Source organism: Sphaerodactylus townsendi, linkage group LG03 (genome assembly GCF_021028975.2).
Source record: "Sphaerodactylus townsendi isolate TG3544 linkage group LG03, MPM_Stown_v2.3, whole genome shotgun sequence".
Taxonomy (NCBI): Eukaryota; Metazoa; Chordata; class Lepidosauria; order Squamata; family Sphaerodactylidae; genus Sphaerodactylus; species Sphaerodactylus townsendi.
This window is the reverse complement of record NC_059427.1, coordinates 69950482-69965229: the sequence shown is the minus strand read 5'-3', so window position 1 is coordinate 69965229 and position 14748 is coordinate 69950482. Positions and strand designations below refer to the sequence as shown.

The window sequence follows — 14748 nt, the reverse complement described above, 5'->3', positions numbered from 1 at the left end:
CCCCCCCCACCCCCCCCCCCCCCCACCCCCCCCCCCCCCCACCCCCCCCCCCCCCCACCCCCCCCCCCCCCCACCCCCCCCCCCCCCCACCCCCCCCCCCCCCCACCCCCCCCCCCCCCCACCCCCCCCCCCCCCCACCCCCCCCCCCCCCCACCCCCCCCCCCCCCCACCCCCCCCCCCCCCCACCCCCCCCCCCCCCCACCCCCCCCCCCCCCCACCCCCCCCCCCCCCCACCCCCCCCCCCCCCCACCCCCCCCCCCCCCCACCCCCCCCCCCCCCCACCCCCCCCCCCCCCCACCCCCCCCCCCCCCCACCCCCCCCCCCCCCCACCCCCCCCCCCCCCCACCCCCCCCCCCCCCCACCCCCCCCCCCCCCCACCCCCCCCCCCCCCCACCCCCCCCCCCCCCCACCCCCCCCCCCCCCCACCCCCCCCCCCCCCCACCCCCCCCCCCCCCCACCCCCCCCCCCCCCCACCCCCCCCCCCCCCCACCCCCCCCCCCCCCCACCCCCCCCCCCCCCCACCCCCCCCCCCCCCCACCCCCCCCCCCCCCCACCCCCCCCCCCCCCCACCCCCCCCCCCCCCCACCCCCCCCCCCCCCCACCCCCCCCCCCCCCCACCCCCCCCCCCCCCCACCCCCCCCCCCCCCCACCCCCCCCCCCCCCCACCCCCCCCCCCCCCCACCCCCCCCCCCCCCCACCCCCCCCCCCCCCCACCCCCCCCCCCCCCCACCCCCCCCCCCCCCCACCCCCCCCCCCCCCCACCCCCCCCCCCCCCCACCCCCCCCCCCCCCCACCCCCCCCCCCCCCCACCCCCCCCCCCCCCCACCCCCCCCCCCCCCCACCCCCCCCCCCCCCCACCCCCCCCCCCCCCCACCCCCCCCCCCCCCCACCCCCCCCCCCCCCCACCCCCCCCCCCCCCCACCCCCCCCCCCCCCCACCCCCCCCCCCCCCCACCCCCCCCCCCCCCCACCCCCCCCCCCCCCCACCCCCCCCCCCCCCCACCCCCCCCCCCCCCCACCCCCCCCCCCCCCCACCCCCCCCCCCCCCCACCCCCCCCCCCCCCCACCCCCCCCCCCCCCCACCCCCCCCCCCCCCCACCCCCCCCCCCCCCCACCCCCCCCCCCCCCCACCCCCCCCCCCCCCCACCCCCCCCCCCCCCCACCCCCCCCCCCCCCCACCCCCCCCCCCCCCCACCCCCCCCCCCCCCCACCCCCCCCCCCCCCCACCCCCCCCCCCCCCCACCCCCCCCCCCCCCCACCCCCCCCCCCCCCCACCCCCCCCCCCCCCCACCCCCCCCCCCCCCCACCCCCCCCCCCCCCCACCCCCCCCCCCCCCCACCCCCCCCCCCCCCCACCCCCCCCCCCCCCCACCCCCCCCCCCCCCCACCCCCCCCCCCCCCCACCCCCCCCCCCCCCCACCCCCCCCCCCCCCCACCCCCCCCCCCCCCCACCCCCCCCCCCCCCCACCCCCCCCCCCCCCCACCCCCCCCCCCCCCCACCCCCCCCCCCCCCCACCCCCCCCCCCCCCCACCCCCCCCCCCCCCCACCCCCCCCCCCCCCCACCCCCCCCCCCCCCCACCCCCCCCCCCCCCCACCCCCCCCCCCCCCCACCCCCCCCCCCCCCCACCCCCCCCCCCCCCCACCCCCCCCCCCCCCCACCCCCCCCCCCCCCCACCCCCCCCCCCCCCCACCCCCCCCCCCCCCCACCCCCCCCCCCCCCCACCCCCCCCCCCCCCCACCCCCCCCCCCCCCCACCCCCCCCCCCCCCCACCCCCCCCCCCCCCCACCCCCCCCCCCCCCCACCCCCCCCCCCCCCCACCCCCCCCCCCCCCCACCCCCCCCCCCCCCCACCCCCCCCCCCCCCCACCCCCCCCCCCCCCCACCCCCCCCCCCCCCCACCCCCCCCCCCCCCCACCCCCCCCCCCCCCCACCCCCCCCCCCCCCCACCCCCCCCCCCCCCCACCCCCCCCCCCCCCCACCCCCCCCCCCCCCCACCCCCCCCCCCCCCCACCCCCCCCCCCCCCCACCCCCCCCCCCCCCCACCCCCCCCCCCCCCCACCCCCCCCCCCCCCCACCCCCCCCCCCCCCCACCCCCCCCCCCCCCCACCCCCCCCCCCCCCCACCCCCCCCCCCCCCCACCCCCCCCCCCCCCCACCCCCCCCCCCCCCCACCCCCCCCCCCCCCCACCCCCCCCCCCCCCCACCCCCCCCCCCCCCCACCCCCCCCCCCCCCCACCCCCCCCCCCCCCCACCCCCCCCCCCCCCCACCCCCCCCCCCCCCCACCCCCCCCCCCCCCCACCCCCCCCCCCCCCCACCCCCCCCCCCCCCCACCCCCCCCCCCCCCCACCCCCCCCCCCCCCCACCCCCCCCCCCCCCCACCCCCCCCCCCCCCCACCCCCCCCCCCCCCCACCCCCCCCCCCCCCCACCCCCCCCCCCCCCCACCCCCCCCCCCCCCCACCCCCCCCCCCCCCCACCCCCCCCCCCCCCCACCCCCCCCCCCCCCCACCCCCCCCCCCCCCCACCCCCCCCCCCCCCCACCCCCCCCCCCCCCCACCCCCCCCCCCCCCCACCCCCCCCCCCCCCCACCCCCCCCCCCCCCCACCCCCCCCCCCCCCCACCCCCCCCCCCCCCCACCCCCCCCCCCCCCCACCCCCCCCCCCCCCCACCCCCCCCCCCCCCCACCCCCCCCCCCCCCCACCCCCCCCCCCCCCCACCCCCCCCCCCCCCCACCCCCCCCCCCCCCCACCCCCCCCCCCCCCCACCCCCCCCCCCCCCCACCCCCCCCCCCCCCCACCCCCCCCCCCCCCCACCCCCCCCCCCCCCCACCCCCCCCCCCCCCCACCCCCCCCCCCCCCCACCCCCCCCCCCCCCCACCCCCCCCCCCCCCCACCCCCCCCCCCCCCCACCCCCCCCCCCCCCCACCCCCCCCCCCCCCCACCCCCCCCCCCCCCCACCCCCCCCCCCCCCCACCCCCCCCCCCCCCCACCCCCCCCCCCCCCCACCCCCCCCCCCCCCCACCCCCCCCCCCCCCCACCCCCCCCCCCCCCCACCCCCCCCCCCCCCCACCCCCCCCCCCCCCCACCCCCCCCCCCCCCCACCCCCCCCCCCCCCCACCCCCCCCCCCCCCCACCCCCCCCCCCCCCCACCCCCCCCCCCCCCCACCCCCCCCCCCCCCCACCCCCCCCCCCCCCCACCCCCCCCCCCCCCCACCCCCCCCCCCCCCCACCCCCCCCCCCCCCCACCCCCCCCCCCCCCCACCCCCCCCCCCCCCCCCCCCCCCCCCCCCCCATCCCACCCCAACACCACCCCCCCCCCCCCCCCCAACCGCCCCCGCCCCCACACCCCCCCCCCCCCACCCCCCCCCCCCCACACCCCCAGGCCCCACCCCCCCCCCCCCCCACCCCCCCCCCACCCCCCCCCCCCCCACCCCCCCCCCCCCCCCCCCCCCCCCCCCCCCACCCCCCCCCCCCCCCCCCCCCCCCCCCCCCCACCCCCCCCCCCCCCCCCCCCCCCCCCCCCCACCACCTCTGCCATCCTTGGATACTAGGCCTGAGCTCTGCAGCGCAGCTACGGGGCCATCTATAACAGGGACTTGCAAAATATTGTTAGCATATGCAGGTAAATCATATAACTTGCGTAAGAAATTAGGGCATCGCTTGTTGGCTGCTGGTTTTTCCCATTGGTTAATAACTTGTGTCTCAAAATATTCTGGGAAGGGAAAAACCTTCTTGGCATTAGGGTTGGAAGGAAAAAATTCCCCATCCCCCTTGTGGAGAGATGTGGACTTGCGCTTGGAGGAGCCCTCCCCACTTTGTGCTTCCCCCAGGTGTAAGGCAGCAACAGCTTTAGCCAATAAGTATTGATAATCATCCATCTGGAAAAGGCGAGAGGATTGCGCAGTAACCTTCATATCCTCTGCGTCCTCCTGGTCTGATAGCACTTCCCCTTCCTCCCTGCTGGGTGGCTCTGAATCTGAAGAATTCCCAGAAGGCTCAGGAATTAATCTTGGTCTTTTAAGGGCTGCTTTGGTTTGCCAAGAAGGACCAGCTCTCTTATTGTCTCTGATTATTTGTTTAGAGAGAGATCCTATGGAGCTGGAAGGGGGGCTTGCTGGACCAGGGGCCATCTGAGCTCTGTAAAGCTCAATCATTTCCTCCCTCATAACAGCTCTTTCCTGTTGTAGAGCTCCCTTAACAAAGTCAAATAATTCAGACTTTAATTCTCTCAATGAGAGCTTACCGCCCTCCTGTAGGCTCTCTGCGGACTCCTCCTCCTGTTGTGATGCAGCCATAATAGAGCCCTGACTCGGGACACCAGAGTACATTGGGCTATTGTGCTAACTCACCATGGTCAGCCGGCCATTTTATGCTAGCTAATTTTGGCGCGAAATATCAGTCAAGTGGGAGCCGTCTGCATGGTGCGTTTCTCCCACCGAGAGGACTGCGGCCGCTTCCTTCTGGCTGGGTTCTGCGTTGCCCGCTCCGTGCTGGGGGCGTTCGCAGGAGTCCTCGCTGTCCTCTTCTGAGGACAGCAGGATTTCTCCCCGTTTTGGCATTGCGCAGCGTTCCGCTAGCGAGGGGAGGGAGGAGGATGAGTCACCCGCGTTTTGGCGCCAAAAGAAAACAAAACGACGCGTCTGTCAATCAACGCGGCTGGCCGGGAGGAAAAAAGCTGTGCCGTTTTAAATTCAATGGCTTGCTTTGCTCCTAGCCCTATCTCCGGCGCCAGAACAGAAAAGAAAGAATTTCCCTTAAAGAAAAAACTCAACTCAGTGGCTGCAAGAACAGCCACTGCAGCCTGCTCTTCCTGAGGCAGGGAACAAACTGGAGAGCGAGAGAGAGAGAGAAGGCGGACCTACAGAAAGCGGAGGAGCCTGGGAGAAATTTTAATTTAACCCCTGCCTTCCTGAATGGAGATCAACAGAACCCAGATGTCCTCTTGCTCAATGGAGAATCTGCAAATTTAAAATCCAAGAACTTCAAAATAGAGTTGGGAAATGAAATCCAAATATTGTGCATGAACAGTTCCTTTTTGCAGTGTCTACAATTCTGGGGTGACGGGGTTCTTCTTGACTGCACCTCCTACCAGCTAAACAGGCTTCAGTGCATCTTGAACCATCCAAGAGATGCCAAAGCAATATTTCAGCTGAGGAGAGAGAAAAATGAATGGGGAATGGCCTCCTCTGAAGATGCTGGCCATGGATGCAGGTGAAATGTTAGGAGCAAAAACTACCAGACGATGGCCACACAGCCTGGAAAACCTACAACACACAAAATCATGGAAATATATGGAACTTCTCACAGCTCCTGGGAAAATTAAAAGGGCTTCTGGTGGTCAGTATGTTTGATTTCAGGATAAAGGGCTGGGAAGAACTGATTAGCATCCTATCTAACTCCTTATCCCATTCTCCTGTCTGTTCTCTCTTGACCACGTTCCCAAGACACTGCCTCTCTCTGATCTCTGCCACTGAGTCCCTTCTTTATCCTGAGTTGCTAATTATCTGGAAAATATGAATGTTTTTAAAAAGTTTAAATAGTGACCCCAAGTGACAACCAGTGCGATGTGGTGGTTAGAGTGGGAGACCCAAGTTCAAACCCCATTCTGTCTTGGCTGATTTTGGACCAGCTACTCTTTCTCAGCCAAAAAAGCCTCCCTTCCTTGTTGGAATGGAAGGATAAAAATGCACACGACTGACAGACTGCATTATCTCATTGGATGCCTCTAAGTTATTACAGGCACAGCATTTGAGTTTCCTTTGCACACAACTGTGAACACAGTTTTACACAGAATGCCAAAAACCTTTCAGAGAATTCATCCTCTAGAGATGGACGTTTTGTTTAATTATTTCAGTAATTTCAGCCAGGGTTGCCTGGGAAGAGCTAGGACTCCTTCAGTTTACCCTGTTCTCTAGAGTCCTAAAACAGAGTTTTGTTCTTTCTCTGATCTTTACTCCAAATGCTCCAGAGGGCTGCCAGATAATACTTTTCCAAAGTGGCTCTAGGCTGCAAAGCCTTGGGGCAGAGTTACAGACTACTCTTCTCTCTAAATGGAGGCAGACAATTACATGCTTCTCCTTCCCCCATTTGGTTGACATGAGGTTTCAGTCTCTGAAGCACCAATTCAAACCTAAGCCTAGAGGGCAACACAGTCGATAGACAGTAAGCATGCTGAACTATGAAGATCTGGCTCCCATCAGCATTTGGACGGCAGCCTGTGTAGGAACTCTGGGCAATGCCACCATAAGCAGCCAGGAAGAAAGGTGGGCTATAAACGTAACACAGGTAATGCTGGTCCCAAACACCCATACCTGCCTGTGACATTGGCCAAGCCAAACCCAGCAGAGCAAAGACAACCTTGCCTGCAGAACACGGAGGCTTTCACATGCCGCACTTTGAGGTGCCCTGGACCTCGGCAGAGCAGCCTCTCCCACTGAGGAATGAATAAAGCTGCTGTCTGTTGGGAGCCTCAGGGGACAGCTCTGGCCTTGCGCATGAAATGCAGAACGTCCTCCCTGCCCCACTGGCTTCCGCTCATCCTGCTGGATGTTTCCCTCTCTCCATGCAAAGCAAGGCTCCCCCTCCCCCGCTGCTTGACCTGTCAGGATTTATAAAATCAGATTAGCAGACACAACAACAAAATCGGATGAGTTTGCTTTCTGTTGCAAGGCAGGGTGGGTGTTGAAAGGCAGGATCTTTCTCCAGCTCTTGTCTTCTCCCTCATCCCTTTAGCAAGGCACATTCATTCCCTTTGGCATTGCAGCACATCCTATGTATTTCACCGAGACAGGAACTGAGGAAGGAGGGAAAGTTTTTGTACTACAGAATTCAACCCTGTTCAAAACCCTGCAGCCACAATTCTGAACATCTACAACTGGAACATGCTAGTCAAGTTAGGGGCAGACTTAATTTGCATGAATGACAGTATTTTTGGAAGGCTGTGGGATATTTTATTATGTTTTATTTGATTCAGTCTAAAAGAAGAAGAAGCTGGGGTATGATAGAGGTGTTGGGTCTGTGATTTTTTTGCATCACAGTGGCTGCTGGCCAAGGAGTCAATAGCTTCATTCATTGGAAGGGGCAAGGCCCTGTCCTGGGCTATAAACAAGGAGGGGCTCCTTCAACAGGAGGTTATCAGAAGTAAGCAATATATGTATTCATTAGAATGTTTAATCCTCCCTTCCTCTAAGGAACTTAAGGCGACATTCATGGTTCATTTGCCCCCGTTAAATCCTTACAACTCTGAATGGATGCAAGAGACTGGCCCCAGTTCACCCAGTTAGCTTCAGGGCAGAGCGAGGGTTTGATTCCAGCCCTCTCCACTTATACACTCTTTAACCACTACATCATACTGGCTCTCGTGGCAGCATACAGTGATAGTTTTGTCCTATTTCTCTCAGCATTAAGAGAAGCAAGTTGTGTACACCTAAAACCAGCTGCTTCCCTAGCTCATCCATCATCCACCTACCTTCTTTTCACCACTCCTTCTAAACTTGCACTCATCTCATTATACTGTCAGGACTGCTAAACCACTTTGGTTCTCACCCCGTCTTGTAGATTTCACATTCGGTATAGTTAAAGGCCAACTACACCTGATGAGTTTTCCAAAGTGGGATCTGGGCTCCTGGACCCAACTCGTGTTCCCTGGAGCCACCCAGTGCCATTTTAAAAATGAGCAATAATTGCAATGTGGAAGTGGATGGGTTCCTGCCCTACCTCCATGCTGTTTTCCCAAGCCAAAATAGGCCTCAGCTCCAGCCTCAATTTCAAATGACATTCCCTGCTTTTGCGGCTTAGCTGGAGGGGACATGTGTCAGGGCTGAGGAATCTGCACCAAACTCTTTGAAAAGTGTCACATCTAGTCTGGACCTAAGATCAGCTGAAACAGACAGAGTCTGTGGAGCCCCCTTTCTCCATCTGTCTGAGATCTTACAGAGATCCCAAGTCTGCAAAGAAATGTCATAATCTAATTTTCATGATATTTCTTTACAATAAGAGGCCTAGAGTGGGTGAATCTGTGTTCAAATCCTCACTCAGCCATGATTCTTACTGAGTGATTTTGGACCAGTCACTATCTGTTAGCCTAACCTGCCTTTGTGTGGTGAGGTTGTGGTGAGGTTAAAAAATGTGTTGTGGTGAGGTTAAAAAATGGAGTTGTGGTGAGGTTAAAAAATGTATGCCCCCTTGAACTACTCAGAGGAAGGGCAGAATAAAAATGTAATGAAGATTGAACAATCCTTCAAATTAATTTTTTAGTTTTGGGATTTTCTATTTGATGCTATGTTCTGGGCTCTGATACTCAACAGTAGTCATCAATATTTCCAGACTCCCTGGAACTGTGCAACCTATCAATGGCACAGAAAGAACTAAGTAGCAAACCTTCAAGGTTTGGGTTTCAGGCGTAACCAATGAGCTATCCCTCCTTGCCAGCATCTACCATTTAGTACAGCCTTGGCCTTTTAAGGATAAAACTTTCCTTAAGAACTCAATGCCCTGATGGGGCTAGTCCAATCTTGTCAGATCTTGGAAGCTAAGCAGGGTCAGCCCTGATTAGTATTTGGATGGGAGACCACTAAGGAAGGACAAGTCATTGCACAGAGGTAGGTAATGGCAAACCATCTCTGAACGTTGGAAACCCTATGGGGTCACCATAAGTCGGCTGTGACTTGACAGTAAAAAAAATGGAACTAACTAGAGCAGGAAACAATATTTCTCCTCTGTAACATGACGAAGGAAGAACAGTGGTGCCCCAGCACATGCTGTCTCAGTATAGTGGATATTTAGGAGAACTATGTTTCTGACGGTTGATTGCTACCCAGCCACAAATTGGTCACTGACGTCTGTCACCGGCTGCACCAATTTGCTGCATAAACAACAACAGAAGGCTGGTCAGTCTCTCTATCTCTGTCATACACTTGCACGCACAGGCTACAGGAACTAAGCTTGCTACTGCTTTCAGAGTAAGGACTGAAAAGGAAGTGATGCATTGTGTAGAGATTGGAAGTTCACTCCGGTTTAATCCTGTGCTGATGGTTTGTTCAGCACTGGTGTCAATCAAAAATAGTGGTGGCTTAATTCTGTGAAATCCCTGCAACAGGCTGTCTAGCGGATAAATCCCTCTCCTACTAGATGGCAAGGGGAGAGACAGAGATGTTTGCAAGAGCTGAATCACAAGGAGGAAGTGAGCCAGGAATAATGGTGGGGGAAGATAAATACTACAGAGGATGCCTACGTGCATATCAGGAGCACTGAAAAAGTATAATCAGTACATCTGTGCCAGCACAAAGTCCCTCTCCCCTTACAGCTCCAGTGCTGTACTTGTAATCAAAGAGTGAGCCCATACTGTTCATGATTCCATAGACATGTTACAGCTCCCTTCTGGGCAAAATGTTACAGAAATCTAGCCTGCAGACATCCCCATGGAGAGACCATTTTCCAATAAACTCAGCCCAACAGCTCTACCAACAATGCATTATAATCTTATTTCCCAGCAGTTTCTGACAGACACATATACACCCAGCAATATTATCTCAAGGATATAGCATAACCTATTACATAATTGGGAATATTTGATTCTGGTTGCACAAGGGGTTGGAGTGGATGGACATAAGAACATAAGAAGAACATAAGAAAGAGCCTGCTGGATCAGACCAGAATCCATCTAGTCCAGCACTCTGCTACTTGCAGTGGCCCACCAGATGCCTTTGGGAGCTCACATGCAGGATGTGAAAGAAATGGGCTTCTGCTGCTGCTGCTGCTCCTGAGAACCTGGTCTGCTAAGGCATTTGCAATCTGAGATCAAGGAAGATCAAGATTGGTAGCCATAGATCGACTTCTCCTCCATAAATCTGTCCAAGCCCCTTTTAAAGCTATCCAGGTTAGTGGTCATCACCACCTCCTGTGGCAGCATATTCCAAACACCAATCACGCGTTGCGTGAAGAAATGTCTCCTTTTATTAGTCCTAATCCCCCCCCCCCCCGCATTTTCAATGTATGCCCCCTGGTCTTCATTTTTTTTTATTTCAAAAGATTCTGCATATTTTCAACAGAATTTGTGGTAGGGGAACATGTACCACAGAACTTGGTTTGGCCATGGGACTCACAGCAACTATGGAGTAAAACAAGAGTTTTCTGCCATGTAATTTGCAAATGCCATGTAACTTATAAAACTGCTGAGAATACACGAATCCATCACCTTAATCAATCCGCTGATCTCACACCCTCTGCTGACTACAACAGTGTGATTCTGTGAATCATGGACTGCACAGATAGGTGAGGCAAAAGAGAGAAGAAGGCAAGCTGGGGACAGAAAAGAAGAACCAGGTGAAAAATGCTTACGCTGTCTTCTCTTCCAGGTTGAGGAAGGTTTGGATGACCAGAGGCACCTCAGACTTCACAATGTACAGGTAGCTTGACATGGCTGTAGAGGGAGATAGAAGTTCAACAGTCTGCTAAATACTATTCAGAGCCAGGGGAAAGGATGCTTGGAAACACTGTCTTAACTTGGTTAATTTTGCCTCCCTCCCAGTGTTTTCCTGTAAAAGGAGGCTAGGATAGGAAAGAGAGAACTGATCTCAGCAGCTGTTTTATGGCTACTTGTTTGGAGCAATTCATTGGGAAATGAATGATTTTAAGATGTACCTCCAATATTCTGCAGTGTTATAGCAATGCCAGCTGCCAATTTCCCTGGAGTTCCAAAGGCCCTGAATCCCAGCTGTTCATAGGCTCGGATTCCTACAAGACACCAAGCATTAATGAGCAAGGAAAGAAAGATAGAGAAACATACACATGGGCACAGCTGTTGAAGAAACTGAAGACTGGATCACATGCTACAAAGTCCTCTTGGCCACCACAAGGACTTTCAACCAAATAGTACTGGGAGTTGCCTGCTGGGAATTCAGTTCCCAGGCACAAAGATCAGGACCACAACACAGGGAGCACAGACTTAAGCCTTCCTTTCTGTGTCATATTCCTCAACCTGAAGCAGTCCCAAGAGAGCCACTATCTGGCCCACTGGAAAAATTTCCATCTACAATCATGTTTCCATACTGAGGTAAATAATGGCAAACTGGGGCCATTTCAGGTCAGAAAACTAGTGAAGGGAACTGATCCCCACACTAACTATGGTCCAATCCAAATCACAATTTCAAAAGGGGGAGCTCCCAGATCAGGTGTCAATCTTCTCTGTGGAGTCTGTAACTTTGAATCATTCCCAAGAATGTGAAAAACTGGAACAAAACTGATTAAAAAGACAAGCACCCATAGAGTAAGTGAACAACACTTCCTCACTAATGCTTTTACCACCAAAAAAATCAGTCAACACACCATCTCCAGATCTTTGACAATGTGATCCTTCACTCAAACATACACATTTACCCCTTTTGCACATGCAGAATAATGCACTTTCAATCCACTTCCAATGTACTTTGAAGCTGTGTGGAATAGCAAAATCCACTTATAAACAATTGTGAAAGTGGATTGAAAGTGCATTATTCTGCATGTGTGGAAGGGGCCATTGTTTTCACAGATTTTCCTCTAGTGATGCTCTCTGACACTAGCATCCTTCCATCTGCCTCACACACAGTTTGAGTGACAGGATAGTGAAGGCGTTTAACTCAAGCACTGTTGCATGGCAGAACAAACACTCTTGGGAGTGAGAGCTCTACTTGCAGTGGCTTTTAAACCACCAGAAAAATCAAACTTGAGTCAACTGAACTGACTCCACATTCAGAGAAAACACAATTTTCATGATCTCCAAGCACTGGAAATGCCAGATAACAGCATGGCTTCAGTTGTGTTACTGGGGACTGGAAGGGTCCCTCCTTGCTCTCCGTCCATAGACTCCAGAATACCAAGACTTCATTGACTGCCAGAGAATCATACATTGCACACAGTACAAAGAAACAACATGTAAGAGGAGACTGAACTCAAGCCAACTATGGGGTTAACCCTGATACTCATTACTCACCAACAATTCCTGAGGATTTGAGCAACAAGTGAATGGAATAACTGGACAACAGAGCTACAGCAGTCAAGAGGAACCTAGAAGAAAAAGAGTGGCTTCCATTATGTGGACAAAGAGACTGGCAACAAGGCAGGCATCCAGAGGGAAGGACAGATTAGGGAACTTTTGGTTCTTCTATTTGAGCATTCCAGACAACTCCACAAGAATTCTGATTTAACTTTCTGAGCACTTTCCTCTGCATGTTCCACATTTGTTTTAGCTTTTGTGTATGTTCCCTGAAAGTCAATCCCAATAGCACTAGATTACACCCACATGAACTAGATGGGATACCCAGCACAGGAATTACTCTGCTTTTACCTGAAACTGGCCATCTGTCCATTTGTTTTTATTCCTACTGTTTCAGAGAGTTCATGGCAGTAAACCTGGTTTTCCACATTTCCATTGTATTCCCACAACTCCCCTCTGAGGCAGTTTAGACTGAGTAACAGATATTCCCAAATACCCAGTGAGTGCTTCAGTGTTAAGGAATTCAGCCCAGGTTTCCTCAGTGCTATCCAAACACGCTAGTCACCCTAATATTGGCTGTACCACTCTGCAGGAAGGAAGGAGTGTCCGTCTTCTAAAAGCTCCAAAAGAAAAAGAAGAGATTGGATTTATACTCTGCCCTTCTCTCCTGTAAGGAGACTCAGAGGGGCTTACAAACTCCTTTCCCTTCCTCTCCCCACAACAGACACCTTATGAAGTAGGTGGGGCTGAGAGAGTTCCGAAGAACTGTGACTAGCCCAAGGTCACCCAGCAGGAATATAAAAGTGGGGAAACAAATCCGGTTCACCAGGCAAGACTCCGAAGCTCATGTGGAGCAGAGGGTAATCAAACTCAGTTCTCCAGATCTGAGTCCACTGCTTTTAACCACTACACCATGCTGGTCCATACATTGCATTTCTTTAAAGAATCTCTTTGAAGATGTGAGCCCAGCTCATTTCCCATTTTCAAAAAATTGGCTAGATAAAATGAAGTGCATAGCGGTTAAATGATTTGGAAAAAAAGGGTTTATAAAATGTTATTCTGTTACTTTTTACTGAAAACATTATAATCTTTATCCGGTGGGCATCTGTAATCCCTGGGCAACTCCTTTCAAAAATATTAACCACAGCTGCAAGGAATGCACTGTGCAGGGGACGGGATCACTTTTCCCCCCATGGGATAACCTCCTTTAGAGTGTCTGGAAAATGGGATATTTTTGCAGCTCTTGTACACTCTTGAGGCCAGATGTTTAGACTGTGCAAAACAAATAAGAAATGCACATTTATGAAACACAATAAATCCTGATTAAGTATAAAGCCCAACAATGCTTGGCTGACCATCCATCCAGTTATTTTATCTCAGTTCCAGATATTTAAATACCTGAAGTGTGGGCAAGGAGGGGCAGGGAAACAGAGACGGAGGCAGGGCTCTAGAAGCAGAGCTAGGAGGGCGAGGGGGCAGATGCCCCAGGCAGGCAAAGAGAAAGCAGTGGCAGGAGGTGGCAGGAGCCTTGACTGCCTGGAAGAGACAGTTTGTTCTGCAGTGCATGCGCCCCTGGAGGCTGATGCTAGGAAACCGGGGGGGGGGGGGGGGGTGGTGGTGGTGGTTAATTGCACAGTTTGGTACCACGTGCCCTCCTTCCCCCAATCAGGCAGCAGCTAGGAGGAGGGAAAGGTTCAGCTGCATGGAAGAGATGGCTGCCTGCTGCTGCTAGAAGGTGGGGAAAGCTCAATTGTGCAGCAGAGATGGCTTGATCTGCAGTGTGCATGCCCCATTCTCTTGATTAACCTGATGTTAAGGGAGGGTGGGGAGGGAGATGGACAGATGGGGGGAAGGGAGAAGGAGACCCCCAAGCCTCAGGGGAGTCACAACCTTTGGTAAGGCAAAAGCTGCGGTTTAGTCATTTTAGTTTCTAGAGCTTAATTATCAGATAAAACTTTTCTTGGGCTGTACTTTATCAGGCTACGAAGAAGTGTGCGGTATGTTTGGTGTTTCCCATGTCAAAATCATGTGTGCTGTATTTTTTAAAAAGTTCAGGAAAGGCTAAGAACTTTCTCCTTGGATTGGGTTTTTATGTGTGCAGGAGGGAATATTCAACATTTACAGATAGATAAAATAATGCAAAAGTGTAATTATTCATTGACAGTTCACAGAGGTCAACATAATTTATTATATATTATATATAAAGGAAACATATATAATATAGAGGGCATCGTTTGTACTTTTGCCCTCCTCCTAACCTGCTAACCTGCTGGGCACCATCATGCACTGGTTACATCTGGAGATGTACACCTTCATAACAGCCCTTGTCTATTACCAGCTACGGTAACACCATTTCGTCATGTAACCATTTATTTGTCCATGTGTGCAATTCTATCTGGAGGATAATGCAGTGGGGAGGAAGCCAAGACAGTTCAGAGCAAGAACTGTCTGCATCCATGGACTTGCATGAATGTATATATCACACAGGAGAAAAAGACAAGAACCAGTACTTGGGTAGGAGACAGATCAAGCGCCAAGAACTTCACCCTGCCACGAGCGGATTTTTGCTCGCCCGCAGAGACTTATGGATCCTGTTGGATTCCTGAATGCTCTACGGGATCCTGAACCCACCAGCACCCTCGATGGACTAGTGGCGGATTGGAATACCCGCCTCTTTAATGCCATCGAGGTTAAAGATTGCTTCTCGGCGCCCTCTACGATTTCCCGGTCTCGGCTGGCTCGCTTTGGTATACCGAGGAGCTACGCTTGTCTGGAAACGTG

At 57.0% G+C, this 14748-nt stretch overlaps 1 protein-coding gene across 1 annotated transcript in view; it reads right to left on the bottom strand.

The window, feature by feature from the left end:
* Window positions 1-9982: 9982 nt before the first annotated feature.
* The window catches only part of SLC38A3 (solute carrier family 38 member 3), a 68811-nt gene continuing 64045 nt past the window's right edge, over window positions 9983-14748 (bottom strand). The window contains exons 5-7 of the mRNA XM_048491225.1: window positions 11965-12038; window positions 10638-10730; window positions 9983-10416 (exon numbers count right to left, since the gene is read on the bottom strand). Coding sequence (XP_048347182.1) covers window positions 10331-10416; window positions 10638-10730; window positions 11965-12038 — 253 coding nt within the window. The 3' untranslated portion in view covers window positions 9983-10330. The remainder of the gene's footprint in view (window positions 10417-10637; window positions 10731-11964; window positions 12039-14748) is intronic.